This window comes from Mandrillus leucophaeus, unplaced genomic scaffold, assembly GCF_000951045.1.
Source record: "Mandrillus leucophaeus isolate KB7577 unplaced genomic scaffold, Mleu.le_1.0 Scaffold273, whole genome shotgun sequence".
In the NCBI taxonomy this organism is placed as follows: Eukaryota; Metazoa; Chordata; class Mammalia; order Primates; family Cercopithecidae; genus Mandrillus; species Mandrillus leucophaeus.
Genome location: NW_012102843.1, coordinates 502,176 through 527,343, shown reverse-complemented (window position 1 = coordinate 527,343; position 25,168 = coordinate 502,176). Strand labels below are relative to the sequence as shown.

At 37.4% G+C, this 25,168-nt stretch overlaps 1 protein-coding gene across 1 annotated transcript in view; it reads left to right on the top strand.

The window, feature by feature from the left end:
* The window catches only part of DDX10 (DEAD (Asp-Glu-Ala-Asp) box polypeptide 10), a 275,033-nt gene that overhangs the window by 182,295 nt on the left and 67,570 nt on the right, over positions 1-25,168 (top strand). The window contains exon 16 of the mRNA XM_011984743.1: positions 3,327-3,383. Coding sequence (XP_011840133.1) covers positions 3,327-3,383 — 57 coding nt within the window. The remainder of the gene's footprint in view (positions 1-3,326; positions 3,384-25,168) is intronic.

The window sequence follows — 25,168 nt, the reverse complement described above, 5'->3', positions numbered from 1 at the left end:
GGAGCAGTTTGCTGCCAGTGGAATCAGGGAGTCTGATAGGATTAAGTTATAAACTGCAAAGGGCAATGATCTATATCTGTTTTGCCCATTATATGTATCCAGAGCCTACCATGGGGTTGGGTAAATATTCAAAGGATTTAACTAGTGAATTCAGTGTTTCCACATCAATTTGTTTTTCTCATTCTGTCTTCATATCCTTGTTATAGTTGTTACAGATTTATTCATAGAAGTCCACTTTTTAATGTCGTTCAAGCAAAACTCTGTAAAATAGGTAACAGATCAGAGAACCTTGTTGTGTTAAGTTCCTGGCAAGGATTTAGGTTTACTGGAATTTTGTTCTTAGAGGCAGGGGATATCTTTGAGACTTAACAATTCTCATGATCTTTCTTTTGTTCACTTTTGTTAAGCCAGTTTTCTTTTTTGAAAAATAGGTTATTATAATACTGAAGTAAAGATACATGTCCCCTTCTTCCTTATGTGGTAGTTGGGAACTCAGTTCCTTACCAAACTGACAGTTGCCCGAGAGTCGTGCAAATGGATTATACTTCCATAACCTCCAAAAATGAGTCTTACTTTCAAATTACAAATTTTCAAGTATCACCCTAGAATGAAAAAGTTTAAATTCGTAGTCCTGACTGCTCATGAAATTCATATTTCATGGTACTTTCTTTTCTGGAAGCTAAGGGCCTATAGTGTGTGAGAATCCAAAAGAAATATAATATCTATAAAGGGAGTATTTTATACCTTGAAATTTGATTTTCTGTTTTTCTGTCCCTTGTGAATTTGATTTTCATTATTGAATTTCATGCTCCCCTTATACTTAATCATTTGTAGCATGGCAGAACTAAAGATAACATTTTGCCTTCTTTTTTGTAGCATAAAATAGTTTTTGGTACCAGGGTGTCCTCAAAGACAAAATAGGAAAAATAAAGGATTTAAAGCATTTGAGCCACACCTAATGAAAAGGGGAGGAGGACTTCAGTTACTGAATCTAATGAAATTCACTTATACTTTTCTCTTGAAGTGACTGTATTCCAGCCTTTTATCTTTATGTTTTGTCATATGTCATAAACCGTCTTTAAAATATTTTTTTCTTACCCCCACAAAGAATATATTCATTTTCTAAGTTTTGAATTATGATATATCTACTTTCAGTTCTTTTGCTTCTCTCTCGATGTTTACTCTTGGCTCTTTTCAGACAGGGTACTAATAAAGTTTTTTCAGATAAGAAAGAAACATTTTCTAATGATTCACTTCAAATTATTTTCTTTTAGTTTTACTCAGTATTAAAAATTTGTCATTAGTGCATTTGTTTCATATCTTGGTAACACTTGCTTCATGTTGTAAAAGTCTTTGGATATCTCTTGTCTATCTGAAAATTTTGGTAGAAAATTTAAAAGGGAAAATTATCTTATTTGCATGCACATATAAATTCTGATAGCCAATTTAAAGCTGACATTTAAAATATCTTTTAGTGACTATAATGAATTAATATTGGAATTCAGTAAAAGTAGAAAATTGTCCATTTTTTCCTGCTATGATTAAAATGACTAAATGGAAAACCTCAGCATGGTTATGTTTGCTTGAGTAGAAAGGATTTTTCTGATGTGAATATATCGAATTTATTCTTTACAACTTTGAAGTGCCATTTTCAGACACTGATGTGTTGAAAGAAGACTAGTTGTTGAATAATTATAACAAAAATTTGTATGGCTTTTAAATGTGATCAGTTACCTGTTTCTTCTGCACAGAAGACTGACAAAAATTAATTAATGTCTATAAAATGCTGTCAGGAAAATAAAAAATGCTATCAGGATGAAAAGACCTGTATGGTAGCGGACTATTTATAATGATAAAGGAAGTGGCAACATTTGTCTAAAACATACTGATACGGATACAAATACTACGTACGAACCTACAAAGTGAAGTCAGTATTCCAGTGGAGGAGTATGAAGTGTAGTGATGTGCTAGATTTGAGGGAGTGAGAACTTTGGCTCCGCAGGCCCAGTTTAATCCCAAGTCCATCACTTACTATGTGTGACATCAGTCAAGTTACTTAGTTACTTTGATCTTCCATTTTTCATCTACAGAATGGGAATAGTAATACCTTATAAGTTCTGTTACATAGGTTTAAAAAGATAAAAAAACCAAATTGTTACATGAAATGCCTAGCACATTGTTGATACTTAATAATTCTGAGCTATTTCTGTTGGTAAGAAAATAGCATAGTAATGTGCTAATGGACAAATAAATTTTTATGAAAGTACAATTTTATTCCTCTCTGCAGTTACTTGATATTTTATATAGCTATAGTCTTAACATTAGTGTAAGCAGCAAAACACTCAAGTCACTGTGCAGTCTTCGTAGAATAACATGAATGTCTAACACAGGAAAACTCTGCATGGAGGGTGGGGTGGGAAGAGAAGGGAGATAAAGTTACAAATACGTGTATCCGCAAGCTAAAGCCAGCTCAAATGAAGTGTTAATTATGATCAGTTATATCACATTTTTTCTTTAATCTTGTTTTGCTTCTTTCATGTATTTTGTAGTCTACTAATGCTCAAAGAAAGCCTGTGATTGGTGCCAACTTAATTTAGGAACAAATTGTTTAGAAACTGCCATCATTTTTCCCCACAACTTGGGGAAGCATTGAGATTATTCTAATTTAGTGGCAGAACATCTCTTATAATCTCATTAGAGAACCAATTCAGGGATAAAGTTTGATAATCACTATTGCATTAATTGGCTGCTTGCTAAAATAATACTAGTTATTATTTTCTTCTGTTTTTAAAGTCACATCTGTTAATGTTTAACCCCCAAATATTAACATTTTTATTTTTATTAGAATGTATCGCAAAAAAGCACTAGATTTGGCACATGAAGACCCAGGTTTGAGATCGGTCATTTTCTAAAGAAGCTCTTTGATAATAAGCAAGCCGAAAGCTTTCTGAGTTTTTATTTTTTCTCCTTTGCATTTCCTTCCACTGAACTTGGTTTCTAGAACCTCCAAGTAATCACTAGGATGTGTCTCTTGTATAATCGTACATTATGTTTTACCTGTCCTGTTAGTGTGTGTTTTATTTGAAAGTCAGTACTAACCATTGCATAGCCAGAGTAAGTGATAGAACTGGGATTTGATTTCGGATCTGTCTGACACATTCTTAATGATTCATGAATACCTGTGCCAATCCCATAGTCAGTAAATATTTGTTGAAAAATGAATGTCACATATTAGTTAGCTTTAGGGAATAAAACTGTAATGAATATGTACTCTGTTTTATACCCAGTTATATGCTGCTAATTTTTCTCCTCTTCCTTGTCTCCAGGAGAAAAGACTGAAAGAAAGGGAAGCCAGAAGAGAAGCCAACAAGAGGCAAGCAAAGGTAAGGGTTTGTATACATTTGTTTTTCCAAGCTCTATTAAGGTAGAATTGATAAAAGCATTTTATATTTTGGGAAGAACAATGCTTGTAATGTTAAAATGGAATTTAAATCCTCTTCTTTTCAATATGGATTTTATGTATCATTTGTATATCATGATATTCTGGTTGTAGTCAAGCCCATGCAGCCTTCTATTCACTTTCTTGTATTCATCTGTTTCCTCTCTGGTGCAGGCTGAAAAATACCTAGAATAATTTGTTACTGAGTTTGCCTCGTTTACTCCACCACTTTTTCCCATTATATTTTGTGTCTATTAAATACAAAAGGCAGTTGACTCTGTGGGCCAGGCCTGATAGAATTTTCATCTGTATCATGTTCAGGTAGACAGCCCGTGTGAACCCAACCTGATAACAGGTAACTCTGAAAGCATCAGTTCAGCTCTTAGAATCTAGGAGAAGAGCATTCTGTATCTCCCACTTTTACTATAGTCTGTAGCTGATACTTTTCAGCAAATACATATGTACAGTTTTCCTCAAGTATGTATGTATAATTATAAACACCGTCCACATGCAGCTATGATTTTTATATAATGTGTTTGTCACTGAGAAGTGTTCAGCTTCTGCATTCTGAGGACATTTAGTAGAAATGATTTCCTAGAACTAGGGCCCAAAAACGTATGTCATTTCTCATGCTGTATCTCATTGTGCAGTTTCTGACTAGCCATGATTTCCTCTTGGCAGTTAGCAAAGCTCCAACTCCCTTGAGGAGGCCCTTAATATTCTTTGTCATTTTTTTTTCCATGCTGGCCATAGCACTTAGAGAGCAAGTCAGAGATGATAACTCATGCTATAGTTCTGAAGTGGGAAGCAATTATTCTACAGTGTAAGATGAAAAGACTGCTTATATTCAGTATTAAATATCACTCTGTCTTCAAAGGTGCCCGAAAACGAGAGCTCCAGTGTGTGCAGCCTGACTGCTAAATAAGGTGGTGGCTTCTGCATATGCTTTAAAGTGCAGGCATGAACCACCATGGCAGGGACACTAGATCTCAGAGGCTGTAGTGGGAAGGATTGAAATTTAAGAAGAAAATCTTAAATCTAATAAAAGCATTTGATATCTATGAATATTGCATGTTCAGCATAAAAATAAACCTACTTTATTTCACTAAGAAGCTCTCATTTCTGCATGTATAAATGTACGATGAAAGATATAATCTAGAGCTAAAGAAAGCCCTGTTACTGTATTTCCTTTGTTTTTATTCATGCATATTTGTATATATCACTAAATATGGTTTATTTTTTATACTTACTGATGGTGTATGCTCAATTTTTTTTTTTTTCCATGGTGGTTTAAGCTGTAAGAAATTGCTCTCACCCTTGAGCTATCCTCCTGGAAACCTCTTCTTTTATTCCCCCATAAATTGATGTGTATATTTGGTTTTAATACTGTGTCTGCTGGGGAAATGAAAAAATGGTAAAGTCGTGAGAATCAGGCATTTTCACTGGGGACTGATCTCTGAAGTGAACTCCTTACGCCAGACTCTCCCTTCCATTTCCCACTCCCCTTCTGTGTTTGTCCTGGGTGTTTATTTCCTGACATCTGAAAAAGGAAGAAGATTTTTCTTGTCAAGAGAAGGTCTCATTTCTGTATAACCACTAAGGATCGGACTAAGAACAGAAGGAAGAGCTGACATGGCTTTGCAACTCAGCCAGGAGCTTTAAATAGACAGAGGCTGTGTTTTATTATTGCTCTGAATAGTTTAGCTACCTCCATTTCACAGCCCTTGTCTGAGTGCTCAGAGATGGCAGCCCTTTTGTAAGAGTGATATTACCAGAGGGATCAGTGGCTGGTTTGCAGCCAGGACTCAAACATTCCTTAAGACACTGAGGACTGCCAGCAATGACAGGTTCAGGCTGACTGACAGAGCCCAAGGAATGAGCTCAAACCAACCTTTTGCACTTAGCTTCCTTTCAAATGAAAGTGACAGGGGATGAAGGCTCTCATGGCTTTTGAGGTGCCTTTTGGAAGCAGACCCAGAAGATATTATTTGGAAACACTTGGTAAAGGGACGATGGCACAAATTTCTGTGATATGTAAGGAGAAATATGATGTAAATTATCAGGTTTCTCTCAGTGTGTGTGCTTCAAATGACAGATGTGACTTAGTTTTTGGGTAAACTTTGTCTTCTCGTTGATCCTCTTATGTAAACCTAATCATTGTGTTACTTAGGATGTTGCCTTCTGAATCACTTCAGTCAGATTCCAGCTAGAGCATCCCTTTGATCCCTGAACCTACAAGATATCCAGAAGGTATTTTAATGGTCAAAGAAGGTGGTACTTGCAGACTTAAGTTACCAGGAAATGTAGTCATAGCTGTTTATAGCTATTTTAAGCAATCACTGCGTAGAAACTGAAAGTGTAAGAAAGGGAGGACTCACATAGCTGTCTTTCTACCTTGTTTTGTGTTTTGTGCAGCAAACATCATTTTATTATACAAGGAAGGATATAAAGGACACAGTATTTTTGTGTGTGTATGTGTGTGTGTGTGGTGGGGGGGAGTGTTTGAGTGAAGTTTAATGGAATTATCTTTATTTCCCAGAAAAGAGAAAACTTAATGATAATGTGAATTTTCAATTTTAGAAATGATGATTACTGGTAATCTCTTCTCTGGCATATTGAAAGTATTTCTAAGAAAAATTGCTTTAAAGAGTGAGTAGGATAAACTAAAGTTGGAATGGACCTCTCAGGATTCTGATACGACTTTTTGTTAAAAGATAGACCTAAGTTCTGCCTAGATTATGTTATGTGCAGAATTGGAAATGGAAGATAAATACGGAGCTGAAACTGTTACAAAGGTTTGCTGGGTACCTAATAGTGGTTTGGGAAATATAGGTCTTTTGGGTATCAAAACTTTCTTTAGCAGAGAAATCTTTGAACTGCACAACAGAATTGTTTTTACTTTAGCTAACAAGATGTCGTATATTCTTATGACCTAGAGATTTTAAACTAAGATCCAGAAAAATACTTGTAGCAGTGATCAATAGACCACATTGCTTTTTGGGTTCAGGGAGGTTACATAATCCTGGAATACAGCTTTACCTCATTATCTAGCTAAATTTCCTTTTGCTTTGAGGGTCGCAAGTGCCAGTAGGAGTCCTTGGTCGCTGGAATGATTTTGTAGAAATGTAAGGAAAAGGAACAACAGTGCCAAAACTTGGGGAAATAGATCCTCAGAAATATCTCAGTACTGTGCTACTTTTGAAAAGAAAGTGTGATTTTTAGTTTGTTGGTTTGTTTATTTATTTATTTATTTATTAAGATGGAGTCTCGCTCTGTCACCCAGGCTGGAGTGCAGTGGTGCCATCTTGGCTCACTGCAACCTCCGCCTCCCAGGTTCAAGCGATTCTCCTGCCTCAGCCTCCCGAGTAGCTGGGACTACAGGCGCCTGTCACCACGCCCAGCTAATTTTTTGTATTTTTAGTAGAGACAGAGTTTCACCGTGTTAGCCAGGATGGTCTTGATCACCTGACCCCGTGATCCACCCGCCTCGGCCTCCCAAAGTGCCGGGATTACAGACATGAGCCACCGCACCTGGCCAGAAGTGTGATTTATTAAACAAAAGTCTGAGTCTGATGAAATTGAACACTGACTATGAAGGAGCAAAGAGTAGGAAAGAGCTCAAATACTTAAAATAGTTAAAAGTTGCTTTGACTGTATTAAAAATGATGATTATAGTTCGTAGTTTTTAGGTGTGGGGAAAATTAATATGATGCCATACATTTCGAGGTTGAAGTTTTATAGACGTTGTACATTTTCACTTGTTTTTATTTTCTGGTTTGTATTGTGTTTTTATTTATACTTAACAAATAGTGGTTTTAGGTAACAGTTTCTTGAATACCTAAAGTAATCTCTGTACTAACAGAAAAGTAGTGTTGAAGTTAGAGCTCTCAGAATAGGAGGTCTGAAGAAGTAGTAGTTATTTAATTTTAAAACTCTAGGCTGGGCGTGGTGGCTCATGCCTGTAATCCCAGCACTTTGGGAGGCCGAGACGGGTGGATCACCTGAGGTGAGGGGTTCAAGACCAGCCTGGCCATCATGGCAAAACCCTATCTCTACTAAAAATACAGAGATTAGCCGGGCGTGGTGATATGCGTCTGTAATCCCAGCATACTTGGGAGGCTGAGGTGGGAGAATCACTTTAACCTGGGAGGTGGAGGCTGCAGTGAGCCGAGATCATGCCACTGCAGTCCAGCCTGGGTAACAAAGTGAGACTCTGTCTCAAAAAAAAAAAAAAAAAAAAACCAAAAAAAAAACCAAAAACAAAACTTGAAAAACTCTAATAGACTTGAGAGATGCCCTGGATTGACTCTCTAATCTACTGGTCTTCAATGACTTTTTCTCTGACCGAACAGTAGTTTCATAAAGCAAAGCTAACTTTATTCGTTTGATATTTTGTTCTTTCTACTTTTTTGGTGTTAAAATATCCTTTCATTTATGAAATAATACTGATAATTTTTAAAAAGTCTTATTATTTGGCAAAGTAAAAACCCATTTCACCCCTTTAAAATCTTTTTTGAGCTTTTTCTGATCCATGAAATTGAAGAGCGAGTGTGGCAGCCACTGATCTACTCCAATGGTTTTCAGTATTATATTGAGTTACCTATGGACTCTCCTCTCCACCCCCCACCACCCCCGCGTGAGAGAGTTATTCGGGCAGGACTCTAGGGTTCCATTTAGTCCTCATCCAGACCAGCTCAACTTTATTTTCCTCTTTACATTTTGAGCTTCCAGGGAAGATTTTGTTTGAAATACTGTTTTCCTTAAATGTATACATACATAGCTAATACTTTTAAAGTACCCAAATAAGGGCTGAAAGCAAGTGAATGACTTGCCTGATGTCACAGCTTCTTTGGTGGCAGAACTGGTATATGCCCTCAGGTCTCCTGAATCTTCATTCCCTGTTGTTGTTTATTGTCCTATGCTCTTTCTGTATGTTGCTTTTTTTTTCTTTTTCTATGCAAAAACAAATGTCATCCATGATCCATGATCTAACAACTAGTCGTAGAAAATTACTAATAGCAAATACCTTTAGTAAGGAAAGAACTCTGTGCTGAGGTCTAAAAAGCAGGCTATGTCTTACAGTTTCTGGGTGGCTGGGGACATGCCATTTATCTTTCTGGGCCTCTTGTCAGCATGTGTAAAAGGTTACCCCTTTCATGAAGGTTTTTCTGACTCTCTCACATCCTACGGGCTCCTGCTTTTGGAACTACTCCCATGGTCCCCTGTGTAGAGCACCTCCAATAATTACAGCGCTGATGTGGTTGCACTTCTCTCTGTCTTTGGCTCTGGCTCTGGCTCTTATTTTCCTTTGTATTCCTATCGCTCATCACAGTGCTTCTCGGCTGAGGGCAGGCTTTCTGGCTTACAGTTGGCTATCTCCTTGTAAACAGGGCTGAGGTCACTCATGTTTTACCTTTTATTTTGTAGATGAGGAAATTGAAGCTTAGGAAGTTGAAGTAACTTTCCCAAGAATATCCAGCTAGGAAATGGCAGAGCCGGGATACAAATCTGCTTTATATGACTCTGAAGCCTTGACTCTGAAGCATTAGGGCCATAGGTCATTTCCGAGGTAGTCAAGAATATTCGCATTCGAGAGTCTTAAAAGCTGAAGCAGAAGTTGCAAGTAAATATTTCTTCTCCTGAAATTGCTCTCCTTATCCACAATTAGTTCTCTTTTACAAGTGGCTACATTAGGAAACAGAACATTAAGAAATAGAACAGAACCGCAGGCAGATACAGATTATTGTGCATCTCCTATTAGTTACTATAAAATCTCACTGGAATCCCAGCAGCTTAATTTTTTTCTTACGGATGAAATATTAGGAAACATTTACCATTACTTCCAGCCCATGAAGACCAGTTAAACATACCATATTCTCGTATCTTCTTGATTTTTAAATTGTATACACATTTTCCCTCTGCCTAGGATATCTTCTCCTTCATTGCTTTTTCTTCTGAACTGTTTCCGTTTTGAAGCCTTTTCTGCCTCCTTCAGGCCGACTCGGGAAATTCTTCCTTTCTGGACCACCGGACTTCGTGTACATCATTCTGCTGTGTTACTTGGTGATTGTCTCTCATCACTAGACTATAAACTCCTTGAGAGCAGCAGCTGAATTTTTTTCATGGTTGGCACATAATAAATGCTCTGTAGATATCTGAAGCAGTGAAATGCAACTATATTCATTCTTAAAGTTAACATTTTACATGTTAATGCTATACAGTAAATTCCCATTCTGCAGACTGGATGTATCTAACACACTCAGCCCTTTCCAAGTTGCTACTTCCCTTCTACCCCATCTTGTGTTAAACAAATTCATGAATTTGTATTAAGATGATAGATTCTTAATATTAAAACAATGTAGTAAACTCTATAGGCAATCAGAATTCCATTAGAAGACTTTACACGTGTCCTATTTGCGAAGAATTTAATGAATTCTTAAAGGATGAGTTGTCCTAAGACGTGCATATTGATTTTGCCTTTCTTCCTTCCTTTTATCTAACTTCGAACTCCTCAAGTTGCATATGGAAAACTGAGTATATTCCATATGCAATACATATGTACTCTGGGTGGTAAAAGGGATAGTCTAGGGTAATTTGATATGTTGATTTTCACCTTGTCTGTCAACTTTGGAACTGAATGTTCATGGAAGTTGTGACTTCACTCTGTAATGCAATTCCTTGCTCATAAATATCTGTTGATTGACCGAAAAAGTGGGTCCTGCTAAAATTTCTTCGTTGACAGTATCATGGTGAATGTTGCATTTGATGCCGTTGAACGTGAGTAGCCTGAATAATTGTGACCTTATTCAAATGTGGTTAGATTGTAGGAGAGCTAGCACTCAGATCCAGGTCGGATTGCACTCCTTGACTGTGCAGTGGGTGTTAAGGATGATCTTAAACCTGTTCAGGGCAGCCATTAATTCTGAGAATAAGAGGAAATTTTTCAGGAAACAAGTCAAACCTGTTGTTGTTACACTTGGAGTATTATACGAGATTCATTTAAGGCAGAATTTTAATGACTTTGTCAGAATGTGTTTATTCTAATACTTCTTAGAGAACTAACGTTTGGTGTTAGAGTCAGAGTACTGTTTCTTTTATTAAACTTGCAAAATGTACTAACCAGATAAAACTTGAGGAAAACAGATTCATAATAAATTTGAGTAAGGTGTTAGAAAAAAAGGGCTATGTGTGTATATATCCCTTTGTTTATGTTGTAGAAAATAGTTGTATTATTAATAGTCTGCTCAGTTGGGTGGTCATTTAGATCCTTTCCAATGAAACGGCCTAAACAGTAAATCAATCCAGGTGATGCCCTTTATACTTCATCATGGTTTATTCAGCTTGTGTCAAGTTAGAGATAATTTGACATTTATATACTTGAGTTAGGGATTTATAGGCACATCTAGCAGAACAAATTAACTGTATTTGAATCATTATGGTCAGTTTCATTATGTGGCTGAGTCTGTTATTCCACTGGTTACATGCTCTACTATGTAGAGAACTGTGTATGTGGGTATGTGTGGATGTGACCATCATGATTGTGGAGACTGATACTTACAATCATTTGCCTATATTTTTGTATGTATTAGCATTCATTAATGGTCTAAATGACGGGAATTCTTTTGACTGTTAGTAGTCATTACTGGCTGTTGTAAGATTATATCATCATAATTTCTGATATAGTACACAAAAGTCTCAAAGTTGGAAAAACATGTAGATTCTTTCCTCCTTTCTTCTTCTTCCTAATACTTTGCTTCATAACTCAGAATCCTGTTGCTTATGTGAAGAAATAAAGGCAGGGCTAGAGAACTATTGTAAGACTTGCTTTTAGTAATTCTCAGCCTATGGTACAAGAATCTGTGTGGGTTTTCCATGTTATTACTAGGAATTTCTAAAATTCTCAGCATTGACTCTACAGTGAATAAGTTATCTATACCATACATATATATTATCATTCCTTAAAAGTATGTAAAGGCTATATTAAGATTAACAAAATATGAACTTGTTTGTTTTGCTAAATTCAGAGTAATTTTCTGTCTTGTGTTTTCTTAAATGACATATATCACTGTAGAATTATCATCTTGTAAATAGTTTGATGTTAAACGTCTTCCTCTACTGAAAAAGATTGAGAGCACTGCCATATGGTATGTAAGCAGAAACAACCATACTCTTAACACTTAGTCAAAATTGAAGACAGTCATAGGGAGGAAGAAAAGAGGGGAAAGATGGGGCAGAGGAGGAGGAGGAGGAGGAGGAGGAGGAGGAGGATGCCACTTTTTTTCTCTTTTTTCTTTCTTTTGAGAGACAGAGTCTCACTTCATCACCCAGGCTGGAGTGCAGTGGCGTGACTTCAGCTTACTGCCACCTCCGCCTCCCAGGCTGGAGTGATTCTTGTGCCTTACTGTCCCAAGTAGCTGGGACTACAGGCACATGCCACCTTGCCCAGCTACTTTTTCTATTTTTAGTACAGACGGGATTTTGTCGTGATGGCCAGGGTGGTCTTGAACTCCTGACCTCAAGTGATCTGCCCACGTTGGCCTATCAGAGTGCTGGGATTGCAGGCATCATCCACTGTGCCCGGCCACCACTATTTCTTAAACGGCAGGGAAGGCTCCATTTCTTCCATATCTTAAAGGAGAAAAAAGTCAGTAGGAAAAGGAAATAACAGAGATGGAACACAGAAGAAGAACAGACCTAAGTTTCCTACTGTGCTAGTTGATACTGCTTGTCAACTTGATTGGATTGAAGGATACAAAGTATTGATCCTGGGCGTGTCTGTGAGGGTGTTACTGAGAGATTAATGTTTGAGTCGGTGGACTAGGGAAGGCAGATCCACCCTTAATCTCGTGGGCACAATCTAATCAGCTGCCAGCGAATATAAAACAGGCAGAAAAACGTGTAAAGGAGAGACTGGCCTAGTCTCCCAGGCTACATCTTTCTCCCTTGCTGGATGCTTCCTACCCAGATAAATTACGTGTTGTGACTGCCCAGGACGTGCCTGCCTACCAGACATCTGATCTTGTAAGACCATTATTAAAGTCTCACTTTTGCTATTCTTTGTGCCTCTAAGTCCATTCTTTGGGTTTGGACGGGTGAGTGTGTTTCTCACAGCAGCACTAAGTATCACTGTCAAAGATTAGAAATAACCTAAATTGTAGGGTAGATAAATTGTGGCATAGTCATATGACGAATTGTTATATAGCTATGAAGGAATTACTGCTACATCCAATAACGGACAAATTTCGGAAACATGGTATTGAGCAAAAGATGCCAGACAGAAGAGTAAATACTATGATACTCTATTTACATAAAGGTTTTTTTGTAAAAGCAAAACTAATATTTGGGGTTAGAGTTTACCTTTGAGGAAAAGAGGGAGTGATTACTGGGAAGGAGCATGAAGGGGGGCTCCTAGAGAACTTGAGAGTGTTCTAATTTCTTAATCTGGGTGGTAGTTACATGGTGTATATTTACTTTATGAAAATTCATCAAGCTATAAGCCTATGGTTTGTGCACTTTTTTGGAGGTATGCCATACTTCAATTAAAGCTCAGGAGTTTCAGACCAGCCTGGGCAACATGGTGAAACCCCGTCTCTACTAAACCCCGTCTCTCTCTCTCTCTCTCTCTCTCTCCCCCCCTCTCTCTGTCTCTCTCTGTCTCTCTCTCTCACTCTGTCTTTCATCAATCTAATCAACAAGGTCTCACTCTGTCACCCAGGTTGTGGTGTAGTGGCACTATCATAGCTCACTGTAAACTTGACCTCCTGGGCTCCAGCAATCCTCCCGCCTTAGCCTCCTGAGTAGCGAGGACTACAAGAATGTACCACCAAATCTGGCTAATTTTTTATTTTTATTTTTGGTAGAAACAGGATCTCTATGTTGACTAGGCTGGTCATGAACTCCTGACACCAAGTGATCCTCCCACCTTGGCCTCCCAATGTGCTAGAATTATAGGCATGAGCCACTGAGCCCGGCCAAACATTACTTTTTAAAAATGGTGGGGGAAGGTGAGATCTCTTTATATGCTTTCAGCCTAGATATTTTAATCTGTAGATTCAGGAAAATAATATATTATGGATAACTCTTGTAATTCTAGAAGCATTAGGAGCGTTAGTCCCTGGAGTCATTCATGTTTTATGAAAGCTATGAAAGACAATTAATAATTCATATTCTTCAAATACACATTTCTTTTAAAATCCCCTTGTTCCAAGAAGTGTGATGTTTGACCTCCTAAAACTTAAAAAACAATTTCCCCTAAATGAGAAAATGAGCTTTATTTTGACTCTGGTGTAAATTAAAATGAAAAAATTGTATTTTTTAAATAAGGAGGAGTGTGGTCATCATTATGCTGTTCAGAGACATTTAACCTCCTCCACATCCCAGTGAGTTTTAGTTTCTGCTCTAAACTTACGAGGTGATGTGGTGGCCTTGGAATGTTGTGGAGATCTCTACTCTTCATGCTGTCTGATAGGACACTAAGAGCTGTTGAATTGGCATTTATTTAGAATAAAGGAACACAAGGGTGATGAAAGGGACATTGGTCTGAGAGATCATTATATGTGACTACTGTAACTTTATAAATTGAAATAGATGAATAGTAACTGACCATAGAAATTCAGAAACATACAAAGCCTGAAAGATCATCTAATAAAGAAGTGACTATTTTCCCATGAGGAGGCATATTCATTTGACTTACCTCATTCTTACCATAGATTCTGGTTATTTTTTATTTTTCCATGTGCATCTTATGTGAATTAAATATTTATTTCTTTCCTTTCACCATCTACAGGCTAAAGGTACTTAGTATCTGTAATGTACCTTATTTATTTTTCCATGTACATCTTATGTGAATTAAATATTTATTTCTTTGCTTTCACCATCTACAGAGTAAAGGTACTTAGTATCTGTAATGTACTTGGACTCTGTCTGGTCCGGTACTAAGAGTTTATGATATTATTAAGGGGGAAGTAGGCACTTTTTGTTCATGTAGCCTCACTTTTGTCTTTACTTGAGGGAATAAATCTTTTATAAGATTCCAGATAAAATGTTAAGCTTGGAAAATGCTGCAGAAATGGTATATACATGATCTAAAAGTTCTTTTATCAAGAATTCTATCGCTTATCTGTCTTTGGATTATAAGATGATTACTGCTAGAATTAAGACCAATTGTTTTATTTTACCTATCTTGATTTTCAGCTGTGTACATTAGTTCTCCCTCTTACTACAGACACATTTGATTTTTATTTCATAAAATTATCTCATTTCCTTCAGTTGGAAATGATATATATTCTCAGGCTCATCCATTTATTTATATTAGCACAGCTTTCTTTGGAAAGTATATTATTGGAAGGCTTCAGCCTCATTTAATTGCTTTTAACATGAGTCGTACATGTCTGAATTCTAAACACGACTGCTATTGATCCCAGCCGCCTGGCATCCATCCAACCATAAGATTTTTGCCCCACTCAGTAGAGCTAGTAGTACATGATGTTTTTGTGGTTGGTGCTTTGAGGAGAACAGAAAGTGAGAGCAGGAAAAAAAAAATATTGTCCTCTCTAAGCAGAAGAGAAAAATGAGAATGAATGGGACTCTAATCCATATTGTGAGTTCATCAGTAATGCTAGATCAGATTTTGGGCTTCAATTCATTCAGCCTTTATCATTTACTGCCAGGTTGTTAGAGCTCTCCTAAAAGAGCATTAGGTTTGAGACATAGGAGGTCCAAATTCAGTTCTTGCCAGTAAGCTTTGGAATCCAAGGCAGTCATGTTCCCTCCGAGCCTCAGTTTCCTCTTTAGAATAACAGTAGTGGTGTTACCTGCATTGCCAACCTTCCAGGGTTCTTGTGAAGATAATACATGTGTAAGAACTTTGTGAGCTATGAATCACATTAAAAAATGTGAGCGATGATTAATCAGCATTAGTATATGTTGCCTTTTTAGGCAGGTTCATTCTCAGATACTTAGGATCTGAACCAGTGGTTCAATCAGGGCTGGGAATCACTGAAAGATGTCTCACAATGCACATATCTAGCTTCCTCTGTCCTCACCCTTCTCCCATCAGAATCACTGGGGTAGGGGACTTATTTACGTGTGTTCATGCAGTATATATGTATAATTAAGATACTACTACCACCCCATTAAGAACCAGTGGTCTATATTCATATATAGAATCAACTTCTATATATTTTTTTTTGGTAACAGGGTCTTACTTTGTTGCCCAGGCTGGAGTGCAGTGGCGTGATCTCGGCTCACTACAGCCTTCACTTCCTGGGCTCAAGTGATTCTCCTACCTCAGCCTCCTGAGTAGCTGGAACCACAGATACATGCCACCACACCTGGTTAATTTTGTTTATATTTTTGTAGAGATGAGATCTCTCTGTTTTGCCCAGGCTAGACTCAAGTGATCCTCTTGCCTCAGCCTTCCAAAGTACTGGGATTACAGGTGTGAGCCACCATGCCTGGCAACTTGTATACTTCTTACAACCCTGAGGTGCTAGACCTTTTCCATTTTTGGTTTGGCTACACCCCCATGGCAGAATGTCTACTAGAAGATATGAGGGTAAATGTAAGCCCAGTCTCTTAAATTATTTACAAACCCAGCATGACCAGGCTCTAGTTGTCCTTCAGTGTGCCTGATTGCAGACAGTCTGGCACCTGTTGTTCTTAGCCCGAACCCTTTTCAACACCATCTAAAACCAATGCTGGGATATAAGGGCATCAAAATATGAGAGATACATTGCCAAGAGCCTTGTAAAACACAAGGGGCAGCAGGATTTGGTTTCTCCTTGGTGGGTATACATGTAAATCCTGTTGTGTTTAGCTCAGTGTTGGAAGAAGGAGAGAATGCTTCAAGTGACCACACTGGGAGAGAGTGGCCCTGGTGCGTTAGGTGGAACCAGTGCTGACATAGAGGGTCCAACAGTCTGGGACTCTGATTTCTAATCCTGGTGGTAGCAGTAGATCACTGTGTGGCCTTAAGAAAAATCTCTTAACTATGCTGCTTGAAGTGTTCAGGACTATATATCCTTTTAGCTCTACAATTCTGATTTCTGTTTTCCAGGAGGTGATGATCTATCATTTTTGTATCCTTTCTAACCTTCCCATGTAATATTTTCGAGGTGTGTCACTTATTCTGAATAGTATGTTTACCAGTGGTTGAAATACAGCAGGAGACTAACCATTTCAGTAGAAAGGATTTGATTGGTCTCCTTGGGGCTTTTGGAAAGTGTAAGATTGGGGAGGGTCTTATCATTTTTTTTTTACTGGCACTCAAGAGGAATAACAGGAGCTGGAGCTGGAGAAATTGGTGAATCATAGAGGATCTTGAACACCAAGTTGAAGATTTGGGCTGACTCAGGAGAGTGTGCGGGATGCATTGAGATTTTGGTGGGGGAATGCAGTATAAGTGGTAGGATGACCCTAGAAGGATTCATTTGTTTTCTCCACACACATACACACATTTCTTGAGTACCCTACTATGTGTTACCCCTCATAATGCCACGATAGAATTAGCCTGCTCTAAGGAACCCACAGTCTAATGGAGGAAATTTGTAAGTAGAGCAATGTAATTAATAATATGATAGAGAAGTTTTGGGAGTTGTCTACATATGTAATGATTGAATCCAAAGGAAAAAAAATAATGAAACATCTCTTTGGTATTTTCCATGTGTTGCGTAGCATTCTTTTTTTTTTTTTTTTGGGAGACAGAGTCTTGCTCTGTCACCCAGGCTGGAGTGCAGTGGTGCGATCTTGGTTCACTGAAAGCTCTGCCTCCCGAGTTCATGCCATTCTCCTGCCTCAGTCTTCCAAGTAGCTGGGACCACAGGCACCCGCCACCATGCCCGGCTAATTTTTTGTATATTTTAGTAGAGACGGGATTTCACAGTGTTAGCCAGGATGGTCTCGATCTCCTGACCTTGTGATCCACCCGCGTCGGCCTCCCAAAGTGCAGGGATTACAGGTGTGAGCCACCACGCCCGGCCTGTGTCGGGTAGTATTCTAAGTGCTAACTCCAGGGGGAGTTTAAGTAATGTATTTTAAGTGTACAAACTTCAGCTCTTGAAGTTATAGGTAATAATGTTATCCCCATTTAACAGAAGAAGAAATTTTAGTATAGAAGGTTGCATACCTCCTTGTGTGTAGTGGATTCCGAATTCCAGTTTGGTAGTTGGACTCTGGAGAGTGAATGAGAGAAAGAGCCAGGTCACAAATCCTGGAGAATAGCAACAGTTAAGGAACAGGCAGATGAAAAGCAGCTGGGAAAACTGGTATATTTTTCAGGGAAGTATGAAAAGAGAATTTAAAGGAGGACTTGGACAGGAGTGCCACAAGGAGATGAAGTAGGTTGAGAACTGTAAACAAACATAGGATTTGGCAATGAGAGTATTATTTTTATGTTAATAAGATCAATTTTGTTTGCACTGTGTGATTTGATGGGGAGGGCTGGAGCAGCTGGGAAAGTCAGTTAGGAGACCATTTCAGTAGTTGAGATGTTAAGTCCTGGGCAGGACTGTGAATAGGTGGAAAGGACATTTTATTCAATAAGTATACCTGTAAAATATCAGTAACTGACTGGAACATGGAGATATTCGGAGAGATGAGGTTTCCAAAACTTGGCACTTACCATGTGCTGAATGCTTTAGGAAGAACTAAGATCTATAACAGAGGACAATTTTTAATAGCTGCCAGTATTGAACTATTGCGTACCATACACTGTGCTAAGGCATGTCATTTAGTCCTCACATGTAGGTATTATCAACACATTTTGACAGATGAGGGACCTGAGGCTTAAGTAAGTTAAATTTACTCAAGGACTGACATTTAGTAAGTGACCGACTCCAAAATCTTAACATTTAGCTTCTGTTCTGTAAGGCAGGTCAGTAAAAGATAAAATAATGGATATCGTTATAGAAGCACCACTTGTGACTGGTATAAATTTTGACCTGTAGGATTCACAAAAGAAAGCATCCCAGGGAGGGCATTTGAGTCAGGCCTTGAAGCATAAATCAAGATGAGTGTTCGTGAAAGTTCTTTCATAGTAATGAACCATGGAAATATTATACTAACAATAAGTGGGATCAAATGTGCTAGGTTAACATCAAACAAAAGGAAATATTAAGTCACAAGTTATTACCAGCAGAATTTTACCTGAAAAGTAGAGATTCTTAAAGTAGAGCAGTACAAGTTAAAATAGAGGGCTTTGAATATTAAGAATTATAGTTATAGTAAGTAGTTTGAGGTATATGGAGTAAGCAATAGTCACTGAAGACTTGAGAGAAGTAGGAATGTATGTTCACACACATATGCATTTATTCACTAGTTTGAGTAGAAAGTTTGAACTTTGAAGAGCAAGCCAGAACTTTATTTGACAGTCTACCTTGGGAAATTCTGGTTGTTCAATTTAGGCCAATAATTTTTAAAACTGAGATCTAGTCTCATCCATGATAAAATATAACACTGTTTTGAAAATTAACTACCATAGTCAAGAACCTGGAAGTGAACAAAATGCCTCTGTCAGTCAACATAGAAGTGATGACATCTGTGTGTATGGAGTACATTCATTCTGCCTCCAGGCAAGGCCCACACCCATACACACTAATTTTCATTTTAGTCGGTCCTAACACACATGGTTTTGTGAGTTATAACACTGCAGAAGATAAGTAGCAAATTAGAACATGTAGTCTGTTAAAGGCCAGTCCCTTATCAGAAAGTGAAACATGGTAACGGGCAGCAAGGAAAATGTATAGGAAAATTATTAACGAAATAGATATCATGACTTTACAACACAGTAGTAGGGGCACAGAGTCCCCAGAAATCTCTCTGGACCCAGAGTGCAATACTTTGTTATAACACTGATAATTATAATGCTTTTCCTCCGACATCAAGGAAATAATAAGTTAATGATCTGTCTTCAGACAGCCCTCCTGACTTAAGATCTCTGACTTAAAGATCTCTTTCATTTGAATGGTAGCTTGAGGAAACTCCTAGTTTTCTAGATATTATAGCTTTGCATATACTGAACCAGATTCATTTTTCTTTTGCCTCCAGTTCTTAAGACTACTGACATATTTCTTTACCTTGTCATGGAGGTTTGCAGTCAGGAAAGAAGGGGCAGAAAAAAATTTGGGGGGGCCTTATGTCATTTAATACCTAATAACAAAGGACTTTCATAGCAGCATTGTGAAATGCTGTTTGTGTTACCTCCATTTTTCAGATAAGAAAAGGAGATCCAGAAAGCTTAGGTAGAAGGGCATTCTGGGTGCAAGGAACGTTATCAGTATGGCTGGACGATTGAAGACCGTGAAGGTATGGCTGTGGAAGAGTAGGGACTTCAGTGTAGGGATTTCCTCATTTTGGGGGCGGGGGGGCTACACTTTAGAGTAAGAAATACATTTTTCATCACTTCCTGGTAACATGTACACACAACATTAAAAGAAAAATTTCACAAAATGATAACATACCCTTACTATGTGCCATGTGCTCAAAATTTTCTATTTCATTCTATTTTCTTTTTATAAAATGATGGTCACAATCTGCTGATGGCTTCATGATACACTGAGTTGATACTCTAATGAGTTTAATGACGCTGGTCTAATATTAGTTGAAAGTGGATTATTTTATGGAGAGGCAAAGCTAGAGGGGTATGTTGTGGTTATATTCCAAATGTTCTCCAGTGCCAATGTTCTCTGATCTAGGCAACAAAAGTCCTTGAAGAATTTGTGTCAGGTTGCTAACGTAACTATGTCTTTGTGCCAGTACTATAATATGTCAGTAATACCCTAGCAGAGCTCCTTAACAGTTTGTGAATAACTTTCACATATGTTACTTAATTCATTACCCATAATAATCTTGAGATGAAGGTAAGAGGAACTATCTATTGCATTTATACAGATGAAAAAACTGAGGGTCAAAGAGGTAAATCCCCAGCCACAATTAAGAATTAAGCTCTTTTTTTTCCCTTTTTTTTCTCCCGTGACTGCCTGACAGTGAGTAGGAGAAAAAGCTAAGGTAAACTCTCCTTTTCAAAAACCTGGGCAAGAAATAGTGATAAGGATGGACATGGAAGGGGGAGAAGTTAGATGAAGAATTAAAGGAAAACCCAAATAATTGCTTGATGAATTTACTTGTGTATTAAAAGCCATGCACATGCATTCTAAGCTCTGATTCTTTAATTTTTAAACCAGTTTTTTTTTTTTTTTTTTTTTTTTCTGAGTTTTACTTTTTTTTTTTTTTTTTTTTTTTTTTTTTTAAGTTATCTTGTAAAATTCCAGCCCGTTTACCCGGCAAGGCCAGGGCATAAAATTGCCATTATGCTCTGTCATGGCCTATGATCGTTTTCATCACTCATCTTCTCTTTGAAAGAAGCTGAATTGAGAAAGCATTTTTCATTGTTTAACATTGAAATCTAAAAATACTGATATTTGAACTTTAGAAGCATATCATTTGGAATAAGACATGTCAGCAGGTCTTTTGTCAAGTGTGAATTGTTACAGATGTGACCGAGTCTTCCATTTTGATGCAGATTGTTCTGCATTTTATTGATAAGTTTTCTTTAACATTTTATTTTTGGGGAATTTCTTACCCTTCTAAAATTCATTCAATGAGTAAGTCTTGCTGTAAATTTCAGTCTGAGCAGACTGTGGATTATTCATGTTTACAAGTAAACTTTAAAATCTTATTTTTGTGCTTTTGTGATGTCCTATAATTTTGCCAAAAGAATTTTTGTTTTTTTAACAAGAAAAGTTTGATACGTTCAAACTTTTATTTTATGAGTCAGTATATCGATACTGACTCATTGCTTTCTGCAATGTGTTCATTTTTTAAGACTTTAACTGCAATTTTGGCAGTGGAGATTTTTACTTTCATTATAGAAAATTATGATAAAATGTGAATATGAATTAGGAGAAGGCTGAAATTGAAGAACTTACTTCATTCTTTCACTTGCTCAGGAGAAACCCTAGAGATAGCCTTCGCTTCTTTCATTATACTGCACCACAATTTATTTGCAAATCCTATTTGACTGTATCTTAAAAGTAGATGAGAAAATTTGGTGAAGTCCACATAGCATCTAGAGTTTAGTTAATAGTAATATACCAGTGTTAGTTTCTTGGTTGGGAGAAATAGACTATAAAATTACAATAGGAGAAACCTGCATAAGGGGTATATGGGAATTCTGTACTACCTTTGAAAGTTTCTTGTAAATCTACAATTATTTAAAAATAAAAACTATTAAAAATAGATCCAGAGTTTAACCACTTTTTAACACTCCTGCTATGCCTATCATCCAAGTTACCATAATCTGTAACATGAATTACTAATTGTAGCAGTCTTCTAACTAGTCTGCTAGTCTTCTTTCTCTTGTCCTCCCACTCTCCTATCCCCAGTTTATTCTTAATTAGAGTAGCCAGAATGAGCCTTTAAAAGTAAGTCGCATTTTATAATTCTTCTGCTCAGAACCCCATCCTTTAAGAGTTTCCCTGTCTAATTTGTCACAAAAGCTACAAAGTTCACATATGATCTAGCTTCCAGCTCCTTCTCTGATCTTATTTCCCATTGTTCTGTCACTAACTTGAGTAACTTCAGACTGTCTAATTACTCCTCAAATGCACCAAGCAGATTCTGGCCTTTGCTCTTGGTGTCACCAGATAGCTTTGTTATTTGTTTCCTTACTGTCTCCAGATTTCTGCTAAAACATAACTTTACTAGAGAAGCATTCACTGATTTCCTGATGCAAAATAGCAACCTCCTCTTATCCTGTATTCTCTTACCCTGATTTATTTTTCTCCATAGTACTCCTTTCTACCAGGCAATATATAAATACATACTAGTTTGTTGTTGCTTGTTTTTACCATCACTAGAATAGGAAACTCAGGACAGGGACTTTGTTTTGTTCACTGCTGAATCACCAGTGCCTAGCCTGATACAAGCAAACAGTAGGTACTGAGTATTTATCGAGTGAAAGAAGCAGTAACTCTTTAATACAGTTTCTTGTTTTCATTGTGACACTTCCAAAATAGTGTCAAAATTGAAGAATTATAGCATACTGTTTATTGAAAGGCATAATAACTCTAGGGATGTTTCAGAATCCTTTCAGAGGCAGAACAGTAAAACAAAATAAAGAGGGGGAGGGCTAGAAAGCAGTGTTAACTGGACCCAGATAGATGTTAGCACACATGGACAATCTCTAATTATACACTTTGTCTCTGAGTTCATATGTAAACTGGAACATTTTTTCCCCCATAGAAAAGATGTTCCATACTGTGGTTGATTTCCATTATCACTTAGGATGCCCATATAAAGTATCATACAACAGGATACTTTGGTGAGTGAAAGGGGTTGCAGTGACTAATTCCACCAAAATAACTGTCCTGGGCAAACCCAGGTGTGATCACCTTAATTGTAACTCAAAGATGCCTTCAGCTTCTATGGGAACGGGCATCCTGCCCTCTGGTGGGGGCTTGGAACTCCAGAACACATAAACTCCTGCTGGTAGAAAAATTTGAATTATAATGTAATGCCTCGTTGCATTTTATTCATCCCCCTTTCTTTCCAGCATACTCTACTGGTCACCCTAGCACTGAGAAAAAAAAATCTTTTCCTTCCACTGCTCTAGAATTAAAAACAAATTTTAGCTCTGCTTCCTCTATACCATCCATTTGCCTACACCCCAACTCCATCCTCCTCCTTAACCGTCCCACTAATTTAAAAAATTGAGCTTTGGGCTGGGTGCGGTGGCTCACACCTCTAATCCCAGCACTTTGGGAGGCCGAGGCAGGTGGATCACCTGAGGTTGGGAGTTTAAGACCAGTCTGACCAACATGGACAAACCCTATCTCTACTAAAAATACAAAACTAGCCAGGCGTGGTGGCACATGCCTGTAATCCCAGCTACTTGGGAGGCTGAGGCAGGAGAATCACTTGAACCTGGGAGGCAGAGGTTGTGGTAAGCCAAGTTCATGCCATTGCACTCCAGCCTGGGCCACCTCAAAAAAAAAAAATAATAATAATTAAGCTTTGATAGGGTGAATGTCTCCCCCTTGTTTATGTATAAAGGAGTTTTAGTGAGGTACTAAGAAATTTAGGTTAACAAATGATTGCATTGCTAGTAGCAATTTACTAAAATGACATTCATTGTAACATTCTGAATTTGCCCTAAGAGTTCACGATCTTGCAGTAATCTTGATTCTTACTTTTGTTCTGTATGTTTTTAAACTCATCTTCTCAAATGTTTCTGTGGATACCAAACACTGGTACAATATTATATCAAGATAAATCACAAATGCATAAAAGAGATTGAAGACTGATTGTACTCAAAGTCAATTTTACATAATTAATTTTCCATTAAGTGGTTATTTGCACTGAATATCCTTTAAGATCATTGTGTTCTATTTTCGTGTCTATAAAACAAGCATTTTCTACTGTGTTTGGCTATTTCAGAGAAAAGCAAATTGATACAAGCATAAAATACTTAAGAAAACAGCCCTCATTCCCTTGAAATTAGCACTTATATAAGTTTGTGTAGGGGATGGAAGGATGCGGGCGTAGTTTATAAAAAGTATTTTAAGTTCCACAAAATCAGGGATACTTTGAGATAATATTCTCCCCAAATTTAGACAGCTTTGGTTTGCATAACAAACTTGTTTTAACAACAAAAATAGGAGTCCATTTTGGTTCAGTGTACTAGCTTCTCAACTGACTTCTATTATTTCTGGCACTAGTATCGTTTGTTTTAGAAGAGTTTGTAAGTTAATTGTGGCACCCAGTGGGATGTGTGTGTTTGAATTTGTGAAAATATTTGATAGTATTTCTCTATAGCAGTATTTTTTGGGGCAGATACAAATATGTTTTCTTAAAAATACAGATGCTAATTTCCATTTCCTCCCCTCCCATTTCCCTTTCTCTTATGGTCATTCTCCTTCCCTTCCATTCTCTCACTTTCCCACTCCTCCCACCTCTTCTGCTCTCATATTATAAAGGCTTCTGAAAACTAGGAATTACCCTCATTAAATATGGGCTGTGTTGTGACTTGAGATCAGGAGCCACTGCTCAGGAGGAGGCCTGGAATAAAATCTGTGAGTGTTTATGGAATAAACATAATGGGCATAATTCATATTTAAATCATCCTGAGTGCTCACACAATTCTTTATGACTCTCACATGAATCAGTGCAAGATCAGCAAATTTTGCATTGTCATCTTGTGTTAGGGTAATATGATATTTAAGTATGGACTAAGTGACCCTTTTGTTAGAGTAAAAAATTGAGTCATGATATATTGTTTTTCCAAGTAGGTAGACAAGGATGTCTTAATTGTCTGAAGGTCAAGTTTGAGAAAAACTTGACACGTTGTCCATGAGTAGCATATTTATCAAAAATGAGTATGTTGCCTCTGTCCCCTTGGGAACAAAAATTATAATATTTTTCTTTTTTCCTTTTCACTCTCAGCTTTAGATCTACAGATGTGTTATGCCTGATAGTTCAGAGAAAGATGTTTTTGAATGACTAAACAAAACAACCCATTTATTATAGGAGTAAGCCATTAGAGGATTGTTTTCCCCTGATAATCTATGGTTATCTTTGTCTTATAACATTGTCCTGCCTGTCCCAAGCAAGAAACCTTTTATCTTTCTGAGAACACCTTCTTTTGGACAAATTCTTCTGTGGTCTGCATCTTCTCTTTTTTCCTTGTAAAGAAACTCGAATTTCTTTCATAAAACCTCTTCCCAGAGAGATTGA